We start from the raw sequence: 24648 nt of genomic DNA, 5'->3' as shown, positions 1-24648 counted from the left end.
GCTGATAGCTTTTCAGTAGAAAACAGACTTGAATATCCCTTTGTGTAGTAGAGCCAGAGACATAAAATGCCACCTGATTTCTTGTATCAATCTTTAAATCTTGACATTTTTATCTTGTTTTAGAGGAGCCCTCAGTTCCTGTTTTACATAGTAACATATTTTGTATTAGTAAGAAAATGATAACTACTTTCACAGGGAGTATTCTAGAAGCTGAGTTTTCACCCCTTTAAGGCATGATTGTGTGTTAACAGTATCCCATCACCCTCTTGACAAGCATGATCTCCTGTTACACATTCAGTGCAGTCCAATGTGTCTTCTCCAGCTGCCTGTTCCTATAGCAGAAGACAAACCCGAGCAAGTTGAGCAGTAGAGCTAATTGTTGTTGCAGTGAACTACCTACGCTTGCTCATCTGCACCAACGGCCAGCCTCTTGTTTCCCCGTGCAGAAGGGAGCAGTGTTGTCCAGGGCTTGGGCAGAGTGAGGTAGCTTTAAAATGTGTCTTAAAAAACTCAAATAGAAACCTCTTTAACTATTCTCTTTCTACAATTGAGAGAAAATTATCTTAAAAGAAACAAAATTATTTTAAAATATATTTTAAAGATTTGTTTATATGGGTGTGTATGAGTGAGTGTCTCATATGTTCAATGCCTTGTAGGCCAAAGGTGTTGGATCCCCTGGAACTGGAGTTACAGACAGTTGTAAGCCAACAGATGTGGATGCTGGGAACTGAACTCTGATCCTTTGGAAGAGCGCTGATGCTCATGGTCACGCCCAGCTTTTTTTAGCATGGGTACGGGGGATCTGAACTTGGGTTCTCAAGCCTGTGCTCTTGCTGACTGAGCCACTGCTCCAGCCCCAAGTTTCTTTTTTTATTTTGGTGCTATCCACATTCCATTAATTCTCATTATGTAAACTTAAACCTTCTAATAAAAATTAAAATAAAAAGAAATGAGCTGGTAATCCATAAAGACATGGAGGAAACTTTAATGCCCATTAATAAGTGCAAGAGGCCAGTGAAAGTGTATGTACCACAAGAGTCCAGCAATAGGAGTCTGGGAAAGACAGGGTACAGAGATTGGAGTCTCCAGAGTGCAGGAAGGGGTCTATAAGCAGCTTGGGGAGGGCTTTTCGGGAAACTACTCTATACAACAATGACCAGCATGTGTCATTAGACCATTGCCCAAACCCAAAGCATGAATGGCAGCAGGAGTGTATCGAGTGCAAACTACAGACACAAGTGAGTTGATTTGGCTACATAAAAGTTAAAGACTTCTATAAGACAAAAAATAAAGCAAAAATTTTTAAGAAGTTAAAAACTGAAAACGAACAATAAGCTGATAATGAGATACTTCTTCAATAGATCAACAGTTTTATAGAGGGCAGTCAGGATGGCTCTGTGGGTGAGGGTGCTTGCTGCCAATCTTGGGACCTGAGTTCAATCCCTGGGACCCACATGATGGAAGGAGAGAACGGACTCTGACAAGTTGTGCTCTGACATCTGTGTGTGAACTATGGCATGTGTGCCCCCTCCTCTACACCCCCAAAATGAACAAATGAATATAGTAAGTTTTTTTAAGAAGTTGATAGGCAGGGGGCTGTAGCTGTAGCTGAGTGGTAGAGAATGCTTTATGTGCTTAAGGCCCTGAATCCAATCTATAGCACCAAACATATACACATGAAAGATGAGGTACCTTACAAACTATCATTCAGTCTTGTATGTAATTAGGCCAAGAAAATTGTGTGCCTTTCCAACTGATGCAAAATGTTTAATTGCTACCAACCTGCATCTGCACTGAGAGGAAGAGTCACTCCAACACTCTGCTGGATACAAGCAGGTGCGACTTTGGAGAGCACAAATTGGCGCCGTTCAAACTCAAAACAAGTCCATATGAGTATGCAGCAATGCCACCGTGAAGGTACAGCCTGAAAAGGTGGCTGGATGAAGCCTTTTTATTGCAGCAATTTTAATAGATAGAAACAAGAAAAATCCTGAAATGATTACCAATAGGGGATGATTAAGTTCGTTTTCACATCAGGAGTACAGCTCAGCTCTGTCCTGAGAGAAGCACATTTGTGATGTATACTTCAGTGACAGAAACCTGCGTGGGGGCAGCACTCAGTGATGAACATGGCTGAGTGCTTACTCGCGTTGTCCAGGTGGAGGAACTCAACCCCTTTGGAGAAGTGAGCAGGACCTTTGCTCTTCACTCTTTACCATTCATGTGGTTTGGTGGTTTGCCCAGAGTATTTTCTAATCTGAAAAATAATAATGAAAGCACAAATATAGGCATTAAAATGGACTTTTAAGCAGAAGCAATGATGTAGCAGAGATGGGAGTGATGAACAAACATAATTAGAATAAGCATAATTTCCACTTCTCTAGCAACTCTGGTGAGTTCAGATTTCTGCAAATAGGACAAATCACAGAAATAAACCAAGGGCAAATTTGTATAGTCTTCAGTTTGCAAAACACTTAGCGGAAGCATCAGAACAGACATTTATCATCCATCACTATTGATTTAGCAACTCACAGCAACATAGAAGGTTTTGGTCAGCCTTAATTTTATGTGAACCACTTCACAACATCCCTATCAGTTGCTATGGGAACAGCTGCAACCAAAAAAAAAAAAAATCGCAACCTTGGTTTTTTTTGTTTTTTGTTTTTTTTTTTTTTTTTTCCAGTTTCCTCAGATAGGAAAGAAGGTTTTTTTGTTTGTTTGGTTGGTTTAGTTTTTGCTTTTGAGGTAGTAAAAGCTACAAATAACCTTATTATCAAACTTAATTATAAAAACTCTGGAGTGTATGAAGAAAACAGACCAGTGTCAATTATAAACATAAAAGGTTTCCTTAGTTTTGAAAGTAATACTCTGGTGAGCCCTGCTCTACTTTTGAAAGCTCTGTTCTGCTAAGGATTTTATTTATGGGGCTGAAGAGCTGGTTCAGTCAGTGAGAGCACTTGCTGGGCAAGCATGAGGATCTGAGTTCAGATCCCGAGTACCCACAGAAAGAGGGGTGTGTGACCATGAGCATCTGAGAGTGCAGCACTGGATGGAGGGATGGGGAAGGGGGCGGGGCAGAGACAGAAGTATTACTATAACACCCAGTGAGCTCAAGGTTCAGTGTCAAGAGACCATGTCTCAAGAGAATAAGGCATAGAGTGAAAGAGGATACCCCACATGATCCTCCAACCTTCAAATGCTTGTGCATACGCATTTGCTCTTGCATGCATGCATGTACACGTGCACGTGCACACATACACACAACTCAATGGAAATGGTTAAATATGTAGAAGGGTGCATTTCTTTTTAGCACTAAATGACATTTTACTGTCTGGATATAGCATTCACCCATTTATCTACCAAAGCTTCCTTCCGAATTTTGTCAATCATGAATAAAACTGCCATGAACATTGTGGTTAAATAAGCCAGACTCAGATAACAGATACCACGTTTTCTCATCAATGTAGGATGTAGATTTACACACACACACACACACACACACACACACACATTTTTGTCCTTGAGAACCTGGAAAGCTTTGAATCATTATAAAATGTAATTACTAAAGTATAAAATGAAATTAATGTACCTTGCATTCATTTGGGTTTTTTCTTCTGCAATGATAGTATTCTTGCTCTGAGATGATGAGTTTAATGGGTGCAAAATCCAACAGGTAACCATGGATACACTGTTTGCATTATCTTTTATATCTTTAGCATGGAAGAAAGAAGATACAGATACAAGATAGAAGAGATTGTCATAGTCTGCTAGCCTTGACTTGAGTTGGTGGCATATCAATCTGAGTTCATGTAATGTGTCTTGTCAGCAAGCTAAAGAAAAAATCATAAGATAATTTCACTTGATAGAGTAATGTATTTGATAGAGTCCAGCACCCATTTATGGAAAAGCTCAGCAAACTTGAAACCAGATGGTGGGCAAACAATATGAATAGTATTTCAGCAAATATGGATAACAAAGAAATGCTGGGAGAGATAGCCAGCATTGTCAGCCTGGAGGCACACACAGTGACATTATCAGAATGGCTGAAACAGAAACAGTGACAGTACCACTGCTGATGAGGATGTGGAGGGATCGGACCGCTCCTGTTTTGCTGGTAGGAATTTAAAAAGGTGAAGTCACCACAATTTAGTAGTATATTATAGAATGGAACACACAAAGCAGAGGCAGGGCTTATGGTTAAAAGCATCCTGCTCTTTAGAGGACCCAGGTTTGGTTTTCAGCATCACATGGCAGCTCACACCGCCTGTAAGTCCAGTTCCAAAGGATCCAATATCCTCTTCTGGCCTTTGAGCACCAGGGATACAATGATGCATTGATACACATGCAGGCAAAACATTCATATACAATAAATAAATAAATCTTTAAAAATGGAACCAACTGAATATGTGTCTGTGCTGGGTACAGTTAATTCCAAGACTCGGGAGGCAGAGGCAGATGGATCTCTGAGTTCCAGGTCAGCCAGAGCTACATAGAGAGATCCTGTCTCAAAAACAACAAAACCTGAATATGTCATCCATCCATGTACTCCAACAATGGCACCCCTAGCCATTATCTCATAGATATGGAAATTTACTTACATCATATTAAAAACCTGCACCCATCAATTTTATCTGTAACAGCCCAAATCTAAAAAGAACCCAGACGTATTTAAATGGGTTAAACATCAGTGTCTGGCGTACACCTCAGCAGTGAAGAGGAAGGGGCTTTTCCTGTGCACAACAACTTGGGTGCATCTCTAGGAACTGTGCTGGATGAAAAGAGCCAGTCCTAAAGGATTGCATACTGTTTGGTCCCATTTATATGACACACTTTAAATGTCAAAATTACAGACAGGCCAAACAGATTTGTAAGAGTCTGGGGTAGAAATGCTGTGTCTCCTGGCTGAGTTCATGTCATATCCCAAACATGATGTCCTAGTTAGGGTTACTATTGCTATGATGAAACACCATGGCCAAAAACAATTTGGGGAAGAAAAGGTTTATTTCACTCACCGTTCCATGTAACGATTGTCATCAAAGCAGGGAGGGCAGGAACTTAAGCTGGGTAGGATCCTGGAGGCAGGGCTGATGCAGAGGTCATGGAGAGTGCTACTTATTGGCTTGCTCCACATGGCTTGCTCAGCTTGCTTTCTTATAGACCCCAGGACCACTGGCCCAGGGGTGATTCCACCCAGGGGTGATTCCGCCCACAGGGGTGGTTCTGCCCACAATGGGTTAGTCCCCCTCCCCCATCAATCACTGATTAAGAAGATGCCCTACAGGGTTGCCTACAGCCTGATTTTATAGAAGCATTTTCTCAGATGAGGCTCCCTCCTCTCCAGTGACTGTAACTTGTATCAAGTTGACATAACACTAGCCAACACACACACACACACACACACACACACACACACACACACACACACACACTGATTTTCTTTTGATTACGTGTCTGGGTATGTGCACATCAGTGCAAGTGCCTTCCGAGGCCAGAGGCATCAGTTCTGGAGCTGGAGTGACAGGCAGTTGTGAGCTGTTGGATGCTCATGCTGGAATCCAGCTCCAGTCCTTCCAAGGACAGTACACACTCTTAAAGGCTGAACCACCTCTGGTGCAGTTTTTGTTTTTCAATGCATGTATCCTTTCTCGTTTCTATCAGGACCTAACCTTGTTGCATGATGAGTGTCCGAAGCAACTCTTCCCTGCCATACCTCCTTCCATCACCTCTCCCACTTCCTGGCTGTCGGAAGGGGAAGCAGAAGTCTGCAACCTCTGGGATGCAGGTAATTTGGTTATGGGTGGAAATTTCTCCAGAGACATGAGTAAGATTCACTGGAAGAGAAGTCTACACAAATATAAGATTTGATTTTGAAATATAGCAACAGTTGACTTTGTTTGTCATTGATAATCTGGGACAGGATTGTATGATAAATCTAACCCAGGCGTGGCCTTAGACTCCCATTTTGTCAGTCACTTGCTTCACTGGTTTTTAGTTCTTTCTTTTTTTCATTTCATTTAAAAATTAACTGTAAACTTTAAACCATTTTTGAAAGCGTTAACGAGCAGAACTAATTTTCTGTACTTAAAAACGATTTATTTTTATTTTTTAAATATGTATGAGGGTTTTGCATGCATACTTGTCTGTGCACCACAAATGTGCCTTTGTGCCATAGAGGCCAGAAGAGGGCGGCAGATCCCCTAGAACTGGACTTAGAGCCGATTGTGAGTCACCATGTGGGTGCTGGGTATTGAGCCTGTGTCCTTTGCAAGAGCAGCCAGTGCCCTTAACTGTTGAGCCACCTCTGCAGCCCAATTTTAACATGTTTTTTTTTTTTTTAAATGTAACTTATTTTTGATGAAGTTTAATGACTGAGATCCTTCTAAAGTAGGCATTAAGTGAAAATTTGAATAAACATAATACATAGCTCAATCCCACAGCTTACTTAATCATCTCTTGATTAATTACTTAATCATCTCTTGAATAATTAAGATTAGAAAGGGGTACAGTATAAATCTGGCTGTGATGGCTACAGTTGCAGTCCCACCATGCGGGCTGGTGAGACAGAAGGATCGCCACATCCAAGCCAACCTGGACTGCAGTGTAAGACCCTGTCTCAGAAACCTGGAGGGCAAGGGCACAGGATAAGATTATGCAAAATGACACCAAAGTCACCGCTAGTAAATGACAGTGTTGGTCCCATCCGGGCTCTGCTGCTGTCAGGACCCTCTGCAGTCTGGCTCTGGTTGAACTCTTCCTCCTGTCTCTGCTCTATGTGAAGTCCCAATTTGCGATACAGTTTGGAGCTGAAGATGGAGCCCCAGCCTCACGGCATGCATGTTAAGTGCACACTACACACAATGCTGCATCCTCGCTGCAATAGGCTTTTCCTCTAGGCTTGCTCTGCAAGTAGGGTGGACCATCCTTCACCAAGATGTGAATGAGACATTCTCAGTACCCCTCACTCCTTGTCTGTCTTTTCTGTGAATGAGACGTCCTCAGTACCCCTCATGCCTCGTCTCTTGCTTCTCTCTCTCCCAGTCATCCTCTCTTGTCTCACAGAGGCTGTTCCTCATGGTTTAGGTTCTTTCTGCTCCCTGTTCTCGGACCACAGTGTCTTAGTATAGACTTGCTTTCCTTACAAGCACACATTTATAAATAGTTTTTCTAAAGTCTTGTAAGAACTTAAAGAATACTTTAATAAATACAAAAAAACTTGAGGTTGTGGTGATATTTGTGTGGAATGGCATTTGCACAGGTAATTGTTATAAATGGCTGTAATCTTGGGACAGTTTGCTTGACATTTACATCTTTAATTAATTAATTAATTTTTGAGACAGTGTCTCACTATGTAGCTTTTGCTGGCCTGGAACTCACCATGTAGATCAGGCTATCCTGGAAATAACTCGCAGAGATCCACCTGCCTCTGCCTCCTGGGTGCTGGGTGCCTTGCTTAGTATTCTTATAACACCCTTTACAGCAAACGGCCCAAATCCAAAAGCTTGAAGGAAGAGCAGTAAGGGAAACTTGCTTGTATTCTAACATTGCCTAGCATTTTTTCCTCCTAGCTTTCAAATATAGACTTTCTTTTTGAGAGCAGTTTTAGAGTCAAGCAGAGCTCAGTGGAAAGTGCAGTGTCTCTGCTCCTGTGCAGAATATACACAGCTTGTCGCTCTCCACATTTATCACAGTCAAACTTGTGTTGATGCGATGGCCATTCCAAGTCTGTAGCTTTGTCCCAGCTCACTCTTGGTGTGGGACATTCTGTGGGTTTGAATAGCATGGCATACATAACTATTACCACCCAGCGTGGCCTCGTCCCGTGGTCCCTCTGTGCTCCACTATTCACCCCTGCCTCCCTCAGCCCTGTCAGCCACTGACCTATGTCTCCATAGTTGTCCTTTCTTAGACTGTTAGAGCATTGGAATCATGCATCAGTAACCACTTTAGACGGGCTTCTTGAAAGTTCTCCTCATGACTGGACCACTCCTTTCTTCTGAGTGCAGACTAAGATGGGCCAGCTTATTGATGTGCCCTCTATAGGACACCCTGGTTGCTTTTGGTTCTGCAGATACTAGTAAGTAAGCAGCCAAGGTGGGCTTTTGTATGAATATGTGTTTTCTCTCTAACACTTTAACACAAGTGGAGTTGCGTAGAGGTGAGAATCAGAGGCCACCCTGAGGAGGAGAAGCCACAGAACGTGCTCCATGAACGTGCTCCATGCTGTTTTTCTTAGCCAGAACCCATCTAAGTCAGAGGGGCTCTTCCTGTTATTTTTAATATATGAGTATGTGGTGTGTGTGTGTGTGTGTGTGTGTGTGTGTGTGTGTGTGTTCATGTATGGGTGTGTATGTGTAAGTATATGCACATAGCGTGTGTGAAAGAGGCTTGAAGTTAATGCCAGGTGTGGTTCTCAGTGGCTCTCCACTTTGCTTACTGAGGCAGGGTCTTTCACTGGACCCAGAGCTCACCGCTTCCTACTAGTCTTGTTAGCGGGCTTGCCCCGGGAACCTGTCTCTACTTCCTGAGTGCTGTGATTGCAGGCAGGCTCCATGCCCACCCTGCTCTTCTCTGCAGCAAGCGCTTTATCCACCGAGCCATCTCCCCAGATCCTTTTCCTATTTTTAAGCCTTTCTTTTCTCCAGCCTTTCCCTAGCTTGCTAAAATGCAGATCCTAGCATTTCACTTCCCAGCTTCACAACTGTCAACAGCTCTCTGCTGCCAGGGAGATAAATCTAATTTTTTTTTCATATTGTCACATGAAATTTCCATAGTTTGATCCCATCCAATCTTTCTGGACCCATCACCCCAAACAGCCAGTACTCTCAGGGTTCTGTAACATTCTGTGTGTGGTCCCTTCTCTTTAGACGGTCTTTGTTTCAGAGTAACATGCTGGTCTAAATTTTGTGGTGTAAATACCATTTATTATGTTCGTGGATTCTCTGGGTCAGGAATTAGGACAAGGCACAGTGGGGATGGCTTGCCTCTTCCATGATGGATAGATGTCTGGGCTTCAGCTGAGGAGCTCAAAGGCCAGAACAGGGATCTTCTGAAGGCTTGCTCCCTCATGTGTCTGGCCGTTGCTGCTGGCTATCCACTGGGGGCCTCAGTTCCTCTCCACATGAGCCTATTTAAGTGGTCTTTCCACATGGGCTAGTGAGAGCTTCCTCACAGCATGTCGACTGGGTTCCCACGGTGAGCATATTCTGTCCAAGCAGAGCACAGAGACCCAGCAGAAGCTGTATAATCAATCTCAGAAGCCATGCCATCATGCTTCCAGTATGTTCTGTTCATCCAGGCAGTTAACAAAGTCCTGCCAAAACTCAGAAGACAGGAGAGTAGACCACTACCTCTCCTTGGAGGGTCATACCACATTTAAAGAAAAAAAGCATTGGGTGGGATACATGTGGGTACATACATGTATGTGCCAGTATGTGAGTTTGGAAAATGTCTATCAGCTTTCTATCACATTATAAATATTTGACAAAATCCTATTCAAATAGCAAGACCCAGTGAAAATGTCATGACTGTTATAAAATTTATGTGCTAAGTAATTTCTCCTTTCAATGTGGTCTCACATGACTTTCCCAATACCTCTATTATAAGATGTTTAAATTTGTAGTTTTTTTCTTTCAAGATAGGATTTCTCTGTAGTTTTGGTGCCTGTCCTGGATCTCACTGTAGACCAGGCTGGCCTCAAACTCACAGAGATCCTCTTGGCTCTGCCTCCCGAGTGCTGGGATTAAAGGCGTGTGCCACCGCTGCCCATCTTAAATTTGTGTTTTAATCTGTATAAATTATACCTAATTTGTAACTACATGAGTTAATAAGTTAATATACTCACTGAAAACATTTAAACATTGGAAATAAAGCCACTCTGCAGCCTGCCTCTTGTCCAACACAGTCATCTCCACAGGGTTAACAGTTAATAAATTGGTAAGAAGTTTCTAGACCTTTCTCTGTGTATTTACACACACACACACACACACACACACACACACACATTTAATTGTATACAACTAACTTTATTTGGCTTTAGAACATTATTCTTCATTTTTCCTGAAACTATGTGACATGTAAGAATAGCACTTTGGTGGGGCGGGAGGGCGGTGTGGTGGGGCAAAGATTGTTTAGAGCACTTGCTGTTCTTTCAGAAGATCAGAGTTCAGTACACACACACACACACACACACACACACACACACACACACGCTTAAAAATACATAAAGATGAGTCTTAAGAAACAAGAATACTACTTGATCACTCTTCTGTGTCTGTCACTCTGCAGAGATCTGTCCTGATCTTCTGTAATGTCTGGGTAGACAGTTTACATGTTCGTCACTGTGCAGAGATCTGCCCTGATCTTCTGTAATGTCTGGGTAGACAGTTTCCATGTCTGTCACTGTGCAGAGATCTGTCCTGATCTTCTGCAATGTCTGGGTAGACAATTTATTCCCTGATGGTTGGCATTTTGGTGCTTTGTATTTTTCACTCATAATTACGGCTTTGGTGAATAGCCTCGTAAACGTATGTGAGTGCTCTTCAGGGTGGATTTTCAGAAATAGCTTTCCTACGCTGTATTGTCTGCCCATTTTTGTTTTCATTATTGCTATCAGTTAGCTCCTCAAATATCAGTGAAATCCGAGCTTGCAGTACACGAGAGCCCAGCCCCTCACACCCTCACTAGCACTTGTTATTTTCAAGCCTTATATTTTTATCTCTTGTATGAAAGTTGCATTACATAGCTGGTATAATTGGACTATTTCCACATATTGATTGGGTGTTTTTATTTCCTCCTCTGTGGCTTGCCTATTTATATAATTAACCCATTTGTCTTGTGTATTGTTTGTTGTTCATCTGAATTGATTTTGTAGCATTACATATATATGCACATATAATTTATGTCTGTAATTTGTGTTGCAAATCTCTTCCAGGCTGTGACTTGTCTTTCAGCTTCCTCAGTGATGTGTTCAAAGAAGTTGTAGGTTTTGTATCATACTTTTTCCTTCCTAGCTTGTGAGTGTGTGTTTCACAGGATGAAAAGCAGCTGTCAGGTTATAGGTGTGGCTCAGTCAGTAGAGTGCCTGCCACACAATCATGAAGACCTGAGTTTGGATCCCCAGAGCCTGGCATAGAGTAGATTATCTAACAAAAAACCCAGCAAGGCATGAGAAGCCCTGTTTTGAGTTGTTGGTTAGGGTTGTCCAAGGGAACTCCAAACATACAGCCTATTGCTGTTGCCCTTGGTTTCCCCAGAGGTGGAAGGTAAGTCCCTTTTGCTGAAGACACCATGCATTTTGGACACAGGGCCAGAGAACCTCCCATGGATCTGATCTGAAAGGCTGTGGACTAGCTTTCATGGTACCAGAAGGTGCCATGCATCCCCCAAAGGAGGGAAACAATCAACAGTGTGCCCAGCTATGATGCCCAGGAGACATCAACAACCAGCCTGGAACAACAGCTAAGGGGGTGGTAGTGGCATGCACACCTTGGCAGTAACCACTTGCTCTCTACTTAGCTTAAGACCCACTCAACAAGTCAATTGTCCCTGACTCTGGAAACCTAGCCAGCTACTTAAGGGTAGTAAGTAAGTCATGGATCTTGGAGGAGAACCTACAAATGCCCTTTTCCTAAACCAGCAGAATCCCCAACTAAATTAGAAATTTGTATCTTCATACCCACAGCTAAGCATAGTTCTCACCCCTCAGCAAGGAAACTTCTCTTTGCAACAGAGGGAGACCATTGCAAAAATCCACAACCAATCAAAATGCAGAGTTGTGAAACCCAGTCCTAACTGATACAGCTACAACACAACTCCTGCACCTAAGGCTCAGGGATCGTAACAGAAGGTCAGAAAGATTGCAAGATCCAGAGGAACAGGAAGTTTGCTAGGAGATGATGTCTCCTAGAAACGTCAGAAGCTACACCCATGAAGTCTCACCACCATGGATGCCTAAACAAGACTTGAACATGGGCAATACCAATAGCCATGCTAACATGGAAGGGAGAAAGCTTATGAGGCCTCAACCCTAGACAAAGAACTACAGGGGACTAAGGAATGCTGAGAGCAGGAGAAATAGTCTTCACCAGAGAAAAGCACACCAAATGGTTATCCAGTATCAAATGGTTATCCAGTACCAAATGGTTATCTAATATCAAATGGTCAGACCTGGAAAGTACATACAAGTAACATTTATATATATATATAAACAATTGAAGAAAAAGAGGCAATGAATTTGAGAGAGAATAAGGGAGGGGGATGGGGGTACATGGCAAACTTTGGAGGGAGGAAAGAGAAGGGAGAAATATAATTATATCTCAAAATTTAAATTATTTAATTGAAAAAAAATCTGGTATAGCGCATGCATTCTTATGATCCTGGCCTTAGGGGAAGGGGGTGGAGACAGGTAGCTTCTTAAAGCTCATTGGCCAGCCGGCCTAGCTTGGTAAAGGCGCTTGCTGCCAAGCCTGACAGCCTAGACTTTGATCCTGGAATCCACATGTTGGAAGGAGAGAACAGACTTGCACAGGTTGTCCTCTGAGCTCCACATACATGCCAGGATGCTCACACCCATTTGTATTTTTAAACATAAAAATGTATACAAAAAATGTAGATGTAACCAACCGTCTTATTAAATAAGAAACACAGGACCAATGCAAAGAAGAAAGCCAAGAGGTCAGAGCTAAGAACTAAAAACCTTACCCTTCCTCTCGTGGTGTTCCTACCTCTCTGAAAGAGACCTACTTCCTGTGTCTGTCTTTTTTTATAGACCTTCTCATTGGTTGTAAACCCAACCACATGACCTCCTAGTCACTGCCTGTCTGTACAGACCTCCAGGTCTTCTATGGTTGGTATTGAGATTAAAGGCATGTGTCTCCAATGCTGGCTGTATCCTTGAACACACAGAGATCTACCTAGCTCTGCCTACCAAGTGCTGTGATTAAAGGCGTGCACCACCACCACCCAGCTTTCCTATGGCTTGCTAATAGCTCTGACCCCCAGGCAACTTTATTTATTACATACAAATAACATTTTAGTACAAATAAAATATCACCATACAAAAATATAAAAGTAAAGATGGCAAAAGATTGAGGAAAGACTACATATCAACCCCAAGCCTCCACACACAAGGACATAAACCCAACATGCACACACTACACACAATCACAACACTAAATATACACACTCCAAGACAGTTGTCCTCAATTTCATAGGATATATTCAGCCCATTAGATTTTCATGGCTTGAGTTATGTAGTTCATCTTGATTTCAAGTGTTTGTGAGTAGTTGTAGACAGTAGCTTGTCCAGCCAGTTATCTCACAGTACTTATGGATTAGTCCATTGCACTCATTCTACGTGTGTACACATTCACATGCCCATATGTACTTGTCTGTGCCTGTGCACCAAGAGTCCAGAGGTCTACGTTGGGTGTATTCCTCTATGTTCTCTGCCTTATTTTTTTGAGACAAAGTTTCTCACTTAGCTTGGAGCTTGCCATTTTTTGGCTGACTGGCTGGCCAGTGAGCCCCTGGAATACACCTGCCTTACCCTACAGCACAGACAGATGTGGGGACACCTGGCTTTTCTGTGGGTACTGGGATCGGAACCCAGGCCCTCATGCTTGCACACCAAGCGTTTATCCCCTGAGCCGTATCCCCAGCTCCTTGATCTTGTTCTGAAATGGGTCTGTAACCTTTAGTGGTTGTATGAGTTAAACCTCTCTTCCTGGTCCCCATCACTCTGTGCAGTAGGTAAGACTGAACTAATACCACCTTACTAATCCCTTAATGCTCTTGTGTGTGACATCAGCACTTTACTATTATATAAATGATGGTGAAGTAACACCATTTCCCACTAGAACAAAGCAGGCTTTTATTTCTGTTTCTGTGATTTGATGCAGATTTCAAAACACTTTATTCTGAGTTTCTTTCTGTCCAGTTCACTTACTTATCCTGTCAACAGATGGTTCTGATTTCCATGTTCTGATTTTGGCAACTTCAGCCCATGGCAAAAATAAAATAAGAAAGCTATTCTGGCCAGGCCTTCCATTCTGTTCCTTTCTCCTTGCCTTTTGTCCTGGTTATTTCTTTTCTTTATCACCTGGTATTAGACCTTCAGGATTCATCTCTGTATATGGTTGTCATTCCCCTTCACTGCTGCATAGTATTTCCCAGCAGGTACACTCTGTCATTGGCACTGTGTAGCATGTTTGTTTGCTTTTTGTTGTGTTTTGTTTTTAGTTATACACAGGGCTTGTATGAACTCATGTACCTGGACCTTATGGACAAGAAGTTCTGTAAGCCAGTTATGTGTCAGTTAGATATGAGCTCCTGGAAATCACCTAGCATGCTAGATTACTTTCCAAAAACCTAGTTGCTACAGTCCCCGCCAGCCCCTTGTGTTTGAAAAGCTGCCAAGGTAGCGGGTGAGATGATCTCTCATTTGTTCTAAACTGTTTTTTTTTTTAAATGAAATTGAGCATATTTTCATGTGTAGAAACACTCCACAGTCTGACTCACTCTTGTTTCCTTGGGTAAGGCATCTGCACAGATCTTTGGCCATTTTTCTGCTTGTTTGTCTGTTTCCCGGCTGATCTGTAGGAGTCTATATCCGGGCGGGAGGCTGAGCGCACCATCTCATGTGTGGTTCTGCAGCTCACGGGTGCTCTTTACACTTCAGATGGAGGGTTCGCAAAACAGAAGTTCTGCATTTTAATGAGGCAGAACTTTATTCTTTATGATCTGTGCTTTTGTGTCTCCTCTAATTTGGGAACTGTCTTCCTTGTCCTGAAAGCAAGAAGATCGCTCTATATAGGCTAATTTTTAAAAATGTTTGCTTTCTACAGTTAAATCATTAATACACAGTCACTAGTGGTGTGTGATTGAAGTAGGAATCCAGTTTCTTTTCTCCATAGATGGACAGCTGCCCAAGACCCATTAGTTGAAAAGTCTGTCCTTTCCCCCGTGAGCTGCGGTGTGACCTGTATTCTAAAGTATTGTTCACATGCACACAGCTGTGCTCATGGGCTCTGGTCAGAACCATCAGGTCTGGGAACGCACATTTACAACCAACAGTTTTCATCACACTGTGTTTATAACAGCTCTTGATGGACGTTCCTTCACGCTATCTCCATCCTTCTGCTATCCTGCATGAGAGTTTGATGAGGTCCTTAAAAATTCCACTGGAGTTTTAACTGACACACTATTGAATTTTTAAATCAAGTTGGAGAAATGAGTCTTCACAACAGCAAATCATCCCATTCAGTTAATTCTTACCTACTGCATTTATATGTTTTACAAACAGGTGTCTTGTAATTTTAGCTAGATTTGGTTCTATGTGCTTGATATGTGTATGTCCTCAATGTAAGGGATGCAATTAGGATTTTTCAGTCTAAGAAAGTGTAAAGCTTGGAATTGTGGTCTCTTCTGGGATAGCAATCTGCCACAGACTTGGTGAGGGTGCTGGCCAGCAGCCGGGACTCTGAGTCCCCAGTGAGCCCTATGATCTCTTGGGGCTATCACTGGTACTCTGCCATGTTCCAAGATGCCAGGTAAGCTAGGCATATTAATGCATTGTCAGTTTGCTATATTTTCAATTTACAATGGCTTGATCAAGTCTACCTCCTCAGGAATTGCCTCGAGTCTTGAGATGTGCCTCTGTTTTCACGGCTACTCTAAGAAGTTTCATTTGATAATTTCATTTTCTCTTTGTTGATGGTGCAAATGAGTAGAATTAATTTTTTGTATATTGATTATTATAACCAGCCAGTTTATGAATGCTTAGCAATTTTCCTGATTTATGTACAGAGTCTTCTGAGTTTCTCATATTGAAAAACACATCATCTGTGAATAATGGCAGATTTAGTTCTTCCCTGGCAAACTCTCTATCCTTTGTGTTTGGCTCTCCGCCCTCCCCACCCTGCCCACAACCATGCTTCCCTCACTGCTGGATGACAGCATGGCCAGGGCCTTCTGAGACCTAGTCCATAGCTACAAGAGGTTGATGTCGATCCAGATAAATTCACTGTAGGTGTTTGTAGACCTAGTCCATAGCTACAAGAGGTTGATGTCGATCCAGATAAATTCACTGTAGGTTTTTGTAGACCTAGTCCATATCTACAAGAGGTTGATGTCGATCCAGATAAATTCACTGTAGGTTTTTGTAGACCTAGTCCATAGCTACAAGAGGTTGATGTCGATCCAGATAAATTCACTGTAGGTTTTTGTAGATCCCCATCACTAATTTATTAGCAGTTTTATCAAAACTGTATTTCAAATTTTCTACACGTAGCATCTATATTGATACCTACAGATTTCTCTCCTTTAGACTATTAATTTTATAAATTATTGATTTATAAATATTAAAACAACCTTGAATTCCTTGGGAAAACCTAATTGGTCTGACATATTCTCTTTTTTACTTATTTCTGGATTTGGTATACCAGTGTTTTGGTCAGGAGTTTCACATTTGTGTTTTGAGTGATGTTAAGATTGTCTTCTCTCAGATTCTCATTGTTGTGCTTTGGTACTGAGGCTTTGCTGCAGAGGACTTGGGAAGTGTTTGCTCCTTTTTATCTCCTGGATGGAACTGTGCAGTGCTACAGGTCAGGTGCTGTGAGACACATGGGAAGACCTGTAAAAGCTCTGATAGTGTAGCTCGTCCTCCAGACTACAGGTGGCGATGGCATTCTGATGTGGATCCTACCTTACAGGAACGGAAGGGGCCCAAGTGTATCAGCCCTGGCACCAGGTGATCAACTGTTTTCCTATCTTAGGGTGCAGTGTAAACCCCCACTCTAAGCAGTTTGGGTAGTCAGCATTCATGGTCAGGGGATCACCCTTCATGGTAAAGAGGTCATCCTAATGAGGGAAAGTTCTCATTGCTGAAGCCTCACCTGCTGGGCAGTGAGGTCACAGCCATCCTGTTTCTCAGCCACAGCCCACTGAGCAACCCAGCCATTGAGAGAACCCTGCCTCTGACTAAAGAGAGCATCTTCCCAGCTGGTGTCTGAGTACCTCCTCCACAGTGGATGTATTCTGGCAGGCATCATAGGGTCCTGAGTGTCTTTGCCTCAAGTACATGTCCTCAGAGTCCTGTCTACCTACCTTCTTGTCCCCAATCCTCTCCTCTTATCCTTTCCAAGCCCCTGACGAGGACCCTGCAGCCACTGCTCAGGAATTCCTGTTGATTTCTCTCAAGCATCTTGCCTTTCCCCTTGTATCATATGAAGATGTGCTGTCTGCAGTTTTATCTACGGAGAGGTCTTTCCTACTGATGTTCAGCGGCATTCTGAGTGGGGCTGTAATTTGGTCCCTTCACTTCTGAGCAGTGCTTTGCAGGCTTACTTAGAAATCCGTCCTTGTCCCTCCCATAGCTGCAGCGAGGAGCTCGCCATGAGTCTGTGGGTGTCAGCTGAAGGGATGGAAGCTGTAGCATGGCATTTGCCACCTGCCTGTGCTACTTTTCAGGAGCCTCTGACCTGGCTTCACCTTGTGTCATATGGACCGATCTAATTTGGTAATGGAGTGCTCCTGTACATGTCCATCTTTGTGCTCTGCAGACCAGATAAGAGTCATTATGTGTTGCTTGGTGTTCTGTAGTCAGGCATTCAGTCTCTTATCAGGGCCCCAGCACAAGCCAAGAGCTGTTTTTCAAGTGTCCAGTAATTACAGGCACAAGGCATGGCCTTCTACCAGTGCTAGAGAGGCTAGCCCTGCAATTTCCTTCCGGGGGAAGGAAGAGGTTCCAGAGAGCATGCCTGTCTGCCTCGGGCACTAGGCTGCACAGCTCAGCCGTCAGTGAGGCTTGTCTAGTAGCCCAGGTCTGCTGCAGAGCCTTGCCTTGCTGTGGTCTTCACTCAGTGCAGGCAGTGACCACTAGAACAGTGCACCATGCCATCCAGAGCCCAGACAGCCTGTGGATGGTGTGACTCTTCTTTCCGTTGGGCAACTGAGGGTGCTCACAGTTTGTCTCTCACTCGGGCAGGGGGCAGGGCGGGGGGCGGGGGATCGGGACAGTCTTCTCATTGTCCAGACCACTGAATACTCTTAACCTATCACAGGCATGGCAGGCCCTGAACTTGAGTGCATATAGCTCCGGTAGTGCCTGCTCCTGACTGCACACATTGAATTAACATCCTGCTGTCAATGGAGCGGCTAACATGATGCTTTGTGAATTGGAATGAAGGAAGTTCAGTCCTTAGAAGATTCCGCAGAAACTGGGCATGGTGTCTCTGTCCCCATAATCCTGGTACCCAGGAGGCTGAAAAGGTAGATTGTTGTGAGTTTGAGGCAGGTATGGACAATGGACTGAGACTTTGTGTTGAAACAAACAAAGGAAAAAGAAGGCAGCAGATTAGCATGGCTCTGAGGCAAAATGGTGAAGGTATGGCCATTGTCTAGGTCACTTAAAGGCTGATAATTGTGTTTAATAGGAGGCTATCCCTGAACATTAAACACTGTGGCTGGGCTGGGCTGCTCTGGTATGAACTGAGCTGGAGCCTTGACAGGCAGCACAACCCGATCAGTGAGCGGCAGCCATCCCACAGTCCACCGGCTTCTCCGCATAGGCTCACTGTACTGGAAGATGTGATACTTGCCACTGCAACCTCCACATCTTTGATGGCTGCGCTAATCTCTGCCATTTCCCCAGAAAGATGGGGATGGTGTAATTACAGATATCTTCTTGTTCTCTCTAGCCATAGTAGTCTGCCCTCCATGGGCAGTCCAACTACCATAGAGGTCTGTCCATTAGGTATGTTCCCTACATGTTCTGAGGCCTTGCAACAACAGGTCTTGTGGTGAGGTGGATCTCAGACTAAGATTCCTACACTACCCATAAATCCCCCTGTGGCCAGCAGACTGTTGGGGCTCCAGAAACCAGTGTCCTTTCAAAGCCAATGTACAAGAATATATGGGAAGCATGTGGATTTCTCTTTCTAGGACAGCCGTAAATGATTCCTGGTGTCTCTGGGGATGGCCGTGTGTGTGTGTGTGTGTGTGTGTGTGTGTGTCTGTGTCTGTCTGTCTGTGTGTGTCAGCACCTACTCCCACTCATGAAGCATAGTCTCACACTTTTGTCCCACTGTGGTGCTTCAGATGCAGGGAGGCCTTCCTGTACATCAAAAATCACCAGTCACCTCCCAACACTAGTGGCACCTTTCTCTCCCCATGAGTGTTCTCTGTAGCATATCTCAGCGTCTGACATGATTGCTTCTGAGCCCATCTAAAGGCACATGGCCCTCAGGTGTCATAGTGAACCTGCCACTAGTACAGGTGTGGACCCTGCTCTTAGGCAATTCTAAGTATGTGTATTGCAAAAATTGCATGTGTTTCTCATGACCCGGTGCATTTCCCAATGCCTTTTATTTGCGGGCAGTCATTATGTTACTTCATCTCTTCCATGAAAGTGCTAATCATCAGAGCATAGCAAAGCATGCCTGGGATTATGAACTGAAGTTAGGGTTTCTATTGCTGTGAAGAGACACCACAACCACGGTGACTCTTATAAAGGAAAGCATTTAATTGGGGCTGGCTTACAGTTCAGAGGTTTAGTCCACTATCATCATGGTGGGAAGCATTGCAGGAAGACATGGTGCTGGAGAAGGAGCTGAGAATTCAACATTCTGATCTGAAGACAGCAGGAAGTGACAGTGACACTGGCCAGGCTTGAGCATCTGAGACCTCACAGCCCACCTCCAGTGACACACTTCCTCCCACAAAGCCACACCTACTCCAACAAGGCCACACCTCCTAATAGTGCCACTCCTATGGGCCTATGGGGACCATTTTCTTTCAAACACCACAGGTAGATTCATGGGAAGCTATCAACATAGTAACTTGGCAATGTGGTTGGTATTAAGAAATCCAATTAAACCCATTTAAAACTTACTTTTTCTTTCTTTTTCACTTTAAAAATATGAGAACAGATGACTTATATGTACAAAATGAATATAAATTAAGTGATTAAAGGCTCTCATTGAAATGAGTGAATAGGTAGAACAAAATCCCAGCCACATGAATACAAGACAAGGGCAGTAATTGCTTCAAATGGAGCACTTGCAGGGGTGGACATGATCCAGATACACTGTATTCATGTATGAAACCACCAGAGAATAGACAATACAAATTTATTTTAAATGCCGGTTTTCATTTGCCGTGTATGTGGTGTTCAGCCATCTCATCACTTCTGAACCGCTTTTGAATTTTTAGGTCAAAAAATGCTCCAGCCTAAATCATTTTGCTGAATGTGTACATTAGAAAATTGTCATACAAGCCCCATTGACAGTTCCAATTGGGAGAATCAAGTTTAATATAAACTAAGTTGACAGGCTTTTTATCAAACTGACCATGATCTCCCAGGTGTGTAAGTCCCAAGTTGACTTTATTTGAATGAAACACATGGCTGTGTCTTTATTATCAAGAGTGAGTACATTATCTACCCCACAAAAGTTACAAATGCCTGCTGTGTGTCAGGCATTGTACACATGCTGAAAAGCCTGTGATTAGCAAGAGCCCTGCTGGATGGCACTGTGCACCTGTGATGTAGCCCTTGAAAAGCAGAAGCAGGAGATGGTCCGATCTACATAGCAAGTTCTAGGCCAGCCAAGGTTACAAGTTGAGGTCCTGTCTCAGTCAAAGAAACAAACAAAAATAGACAAGGTCTTTGCTTTTCAGGAACTTTCGGGCTAGTGGGCGGTGACAGCCTTAGTCAGAGCATAGTGGACAAATGGGAATCAGAACGGGAGGGCGCCCAGCCTTGTGTTGGGAGATCCGGGAGACTTTCTGGAGGAGGTGCTGTGCAGTCTAGAACTAGAAGAGTGGACGATGAGCAGAAGACTGGCCAACCAAAGCATGGCATGCACCACAGGCTCTGGAATGTCTTTACTTTTCATTTGCATAGCAATTTTCCTGAGATAAATGGGGAAAATCCACACAGAATGTTTAAATAACCTGCCCAAGGTCAGGGTTAAGATTTGGAGGGGAGAAGAGAAGACTGCCTCAGGCAGGGGAATAGTTGGTGAGAGGCCAGAGCAGGAGGGCAGGGGTCAGGGAGAGGGGGCAGCTCTGAGGAACTGGAAACAGCTTAGGGAGGCCTTAAGATTAAGTAGGTAGCTGGAGGGGTGCCAGGCAAAGCTGGAGAGTCAGGCAGGGCCCTGAGAAAAGGGAGCCATATATTTAGTGTCCAAACTAGGACACCCTAAACAGGGACAGAACACAATGAATAGTCATCTTGGCCTTGGTGTTGGCCAGGATAACCCATAAACCTGGATATTCCTCGGCAACATGGCTTGGAAGCCCAGTGTCCTGATAAGCCACACTGAGGACTTTCCATATGTGGAGTCTTTCAGGTGCTTTAATCTGGGACAGGATACAGCCTGATGCTTGTGCTGGAAGGCAGCCTCCCACATTGCAAAGCGAAAGTGGGAGGCTAGTGAGTTAGACAGACAGTGGGATAAGCCCGAGGTTGCATCCTGCACTGGCCTCTGCTCACCTGGGAGAGCCACCTGTCACTAGCTCCCTCCTCGTCCCACATGGAGGGCTAGCTTGGGCACTGCTTCCCAGACACTGTGTTCTCTGACCTTGTCCCTGTCTGCCACTCCTCTTCATTTGTCTCACTCCCACTTGTCTGGGTTCAGCTAGGATGCCATTCCTCCCAGGAAGCCTTCCCAGGCATGCCCAAGGCACAGCTTGCTCCTGCTCCTCCTCCCCGGGCTCCGGGGGCAGGCCCTGCTTCCTCACACTGGACCATAATTCTGGGAGCTAGGTCACACCTTGCTCAGCAAGACACTGTACCTGTACCCTTTGCTTGGCACATAGTGAGTACTCCCTTAAATGCTTCTTGGTGAGTAAGTGGCACTGAAATGCCCCTAAGCAGAATGGCAGCCATGCTTGGGGTTTTCATCCTGTGCTTTCTGCATATGCTTTAAAAGCATCTTCAAAGAAGATCTATGACAGCTTTAAAAGGAAGGTGGCCTGCGCCGCACAATGGAAGTGCTTGGAGTTCACGGCGGGGTTGGTTGCCTGCAGAGTTGCCTTTTAAAGCTCCAGCGAATTTCCCCATCCCGGGCTGACACTTGATTGTTATGCTAGGTCAGAATCTGTGTGAAAACCCAGCGAGTGGAGATAGTGTGCAGAGCACAGCCAGGGGATGTGCCAGGGCCTTGGCCGGATCCAGGTAGCGTCCACCGAACGCTTCCTTTCAGTCTGCCCCGAACTCAGGCACTGTCCCTGATGTGGCAGGTGCCAGAGATGCCTCATCAAGTCCATCTCTCCCCACCACCCCCAGCGTACCAGTTTCCAGATGCTGGGCAGTCACTCATGCCAACAGGGCTGGGAGGGCTGAGGGGAGAGAGGGACAGCGTCACAAGCAGATGGAGGGACTGTAGCATGAATCTTAAAAGTTCTTATTAATAAAATCAAACCTGAGGCGAGTTATTGGGGTCCATGCTGGTAGATCAGAGAGACAGAACAAGCCACAGCTATCTCACCTTGCCGGATCCTCAGCTGGTCTTGTCTCCTCAGACTGGAGGCCTCTGAGTCCTCATCCTGAATGGGTCTCAGCTGAATTACTGCTCAAAAGCCTGAATGCTTAACCAGCCAAATGCCTCTAGTTTCTGGTCCTCACGCCTTATATATCTTTTTGCTTTCTACCACCACTCCCTGGGATTAAAGGCTGGCTTTCTGGGATTAATGCTTGGCTATTTCCAATGTGGCCTTGAACTCACAGAGATCCAGAGGGATTTCTATCTCTGGAATGCTAGGATTAAAGGTGTGAGTGCCACCATTTTCTAGCCTTTGTATTTAGTGGCTGTCTGTTCTCTGACCCCAGATAAATTTATTAGATTACACAATATTTTGGGCAAACACAATACCACCACAAGGGACAGGACAGTGTTCACGGTGAGTTAGCAGAGGCAGGGTCCTTGGAGGTGGGGCCCTCGTGTCTTGCTCATGCTTGAACTGTAGGCATGGTGTATGCAAAAGGGATAGCTGTGTTTGTCTGTATTTCAAGATAACCTTAAATCTCCTTGGTTGTTCTGGGAGTTTATTTATATCCATCTTGAACTCGGATCAGTTTAGGGGGTTCTCTCCTCCCTCTACCTCCCCAAGGAGACTTGGCACTGTGGCTTTGCGGAGGGGGATTACCTGCTCCCTGGTGTTTGGGCATTTCTTCAGTGTGGCCTCTGGTGAGCCAACTGTCCTGGCATTGCCCTAGCCTTGCCTCTCTCTGCCTGCACACACTGACCTGGTGTAGGTTGGCAGGCTGTGCAGGTCCGTTTCCTCTTGCCCCATCATGAGGCTCTGTCAGGTATGCCCACCCACCCACCCACCAGCTAACTTTCAACCCCAGAAGCTGTAGGAGCTGCTCCTACATCTCACATGGCAGACTCCCTCTCCCTTCCCTTCCACTAGTGATATTTCTTCTGCACCGCTCTGTCCTGCTCTGCTGTCAGGTGAACAGGGCGGGCACAGCTCACTGTCCGGGCTTCACCTGGAAAACAGGCAGAAATCCTCTTCGCCCTCAGAATGGAAACAGCACGGAAGGAATTTCTCAGTTTTGTTCACTGCTGAATGCTCACCGCCTAGAACAGTAGCTAGCTAATAGGCTGAGCGGTGCTGGCCGACTAGGTCCTTCCCGTCTTGTCTCTAAGGCTTCCCGTAGGAGAACCCCACCCCGACTTAGGCTGCCTGACTTCCCTCAGCGGCTCAGTGTAGGTTAGGCGCTTAGTGTTGGGAACATTTTGCAGAAGCTAAGCCAGTCCGCTTCCCCAGAGCCTTCTCTGTTACTAATCTGGCTTGTGTCTGCTATTAATTGAAGGCTTCCATCTCTAGACCCGGCCTGTGTCTGCTTGGGCAGCAGTGATGTCATACAGATGGCTGTGCTTGGGGGAGGGCTTTGGGGATTCAGTGGTTCTCACCCCTCCTAATGCTGTGACCCTTTCATGCAGTTCCTCATGTTGTGGTGACCCCAGTCATGAAATTATGTCATCGCTACTTCATCATGGTAATTTTTTTACTGTTATGAGTTGTAATGTGAGAATCCGATACTCGACTACTGTGAAAAGGTTGTTTGACACACACCCAAGAGGGGTGGTGACCCACAGGTGGAGAACCACTGCCTTAGGAATTCAAACGTGGGATGTGGAGCTGTGGGGACAGAGACTGCCTGGTAACATCTGCTCATTCTTCTTCTGCCTTTGTATCCCCAGTTCCTAGCACCCAGCACCCAGACTCCCAGTGCCTGCTGTTGGGGTGTCTGGTGAGTGCAGAACTGATGAGAAGAGAGAGAAACAGAAGCTTGAGGATGACCCGACGGTTAAAACAGACTGGGACTCAGAGAAGGAGTGTTCAGGCTGATGAAATCCTGCTCAGTGAAGCTACATGACTTATTAATTGAGATACTCTTTATCAATGGGCAATATGGTCAGAGCTCTCCTCAGGCTAATACACCAAGTTAAAGGCAAAGCCCAGGGATTGTTAGCTCTCTGTAAACATAAACTAGAATAGCTACCAACTAGATACCAGTTGCAAAACAGATGTAAAGTTCCAGAAGGAAAGATTAAGAAATTAGGTTTTAGTTCAACAAATAGTTACCGGGTTCCTGCCAAGTGTTGGATGCTATGCTGGGCACGGACATATAGGCAGACC

The 24648-nt window shown here is 44.5% G+C and overlaps 1 protein-coding gene across 1 annotated transcript in view; it reads left to right on the top strand.

Moving 5' to 3' along the window:
- Window positions 1-24648, top strand: part of Enthd1 (ENTH domain containing 1) — a 116857-nt gene that overhangs the window by 54031 nt on the left and 38178 nt on the right. Inside the window, exon 5 of the mRNA XM_037197683.1 lies at window positions 5659-5782. Within this exon, the coding sequence (XP_037053578.1) occupies window positions 5659-5782 (124 nt within the window). The remainder of the gene's footprint in view (window positions 1-5658; window positions 5783-24648) is intronic.

This window comes from Peromyscus leucopus, chromosome 20, assembly GCF_004664715.2.
Source record: "Peromyscus leucopus breed LL Stock chromosome 20, UCI_PerLeu_2.1, whole genome shotgun sequence".
Classification (NCBI taxonomy): domain Eukaryota; kingdom Metazoa; phylum Chordata; class Mammalia; order Rodentia; family Cricetidae; genus Peromyscus; species Peromyscus leucopus.
Note: the sequence above shows the minus strand (reverse complement) of the source record. Positions and strands in the feature narration are given on the sequence as shown.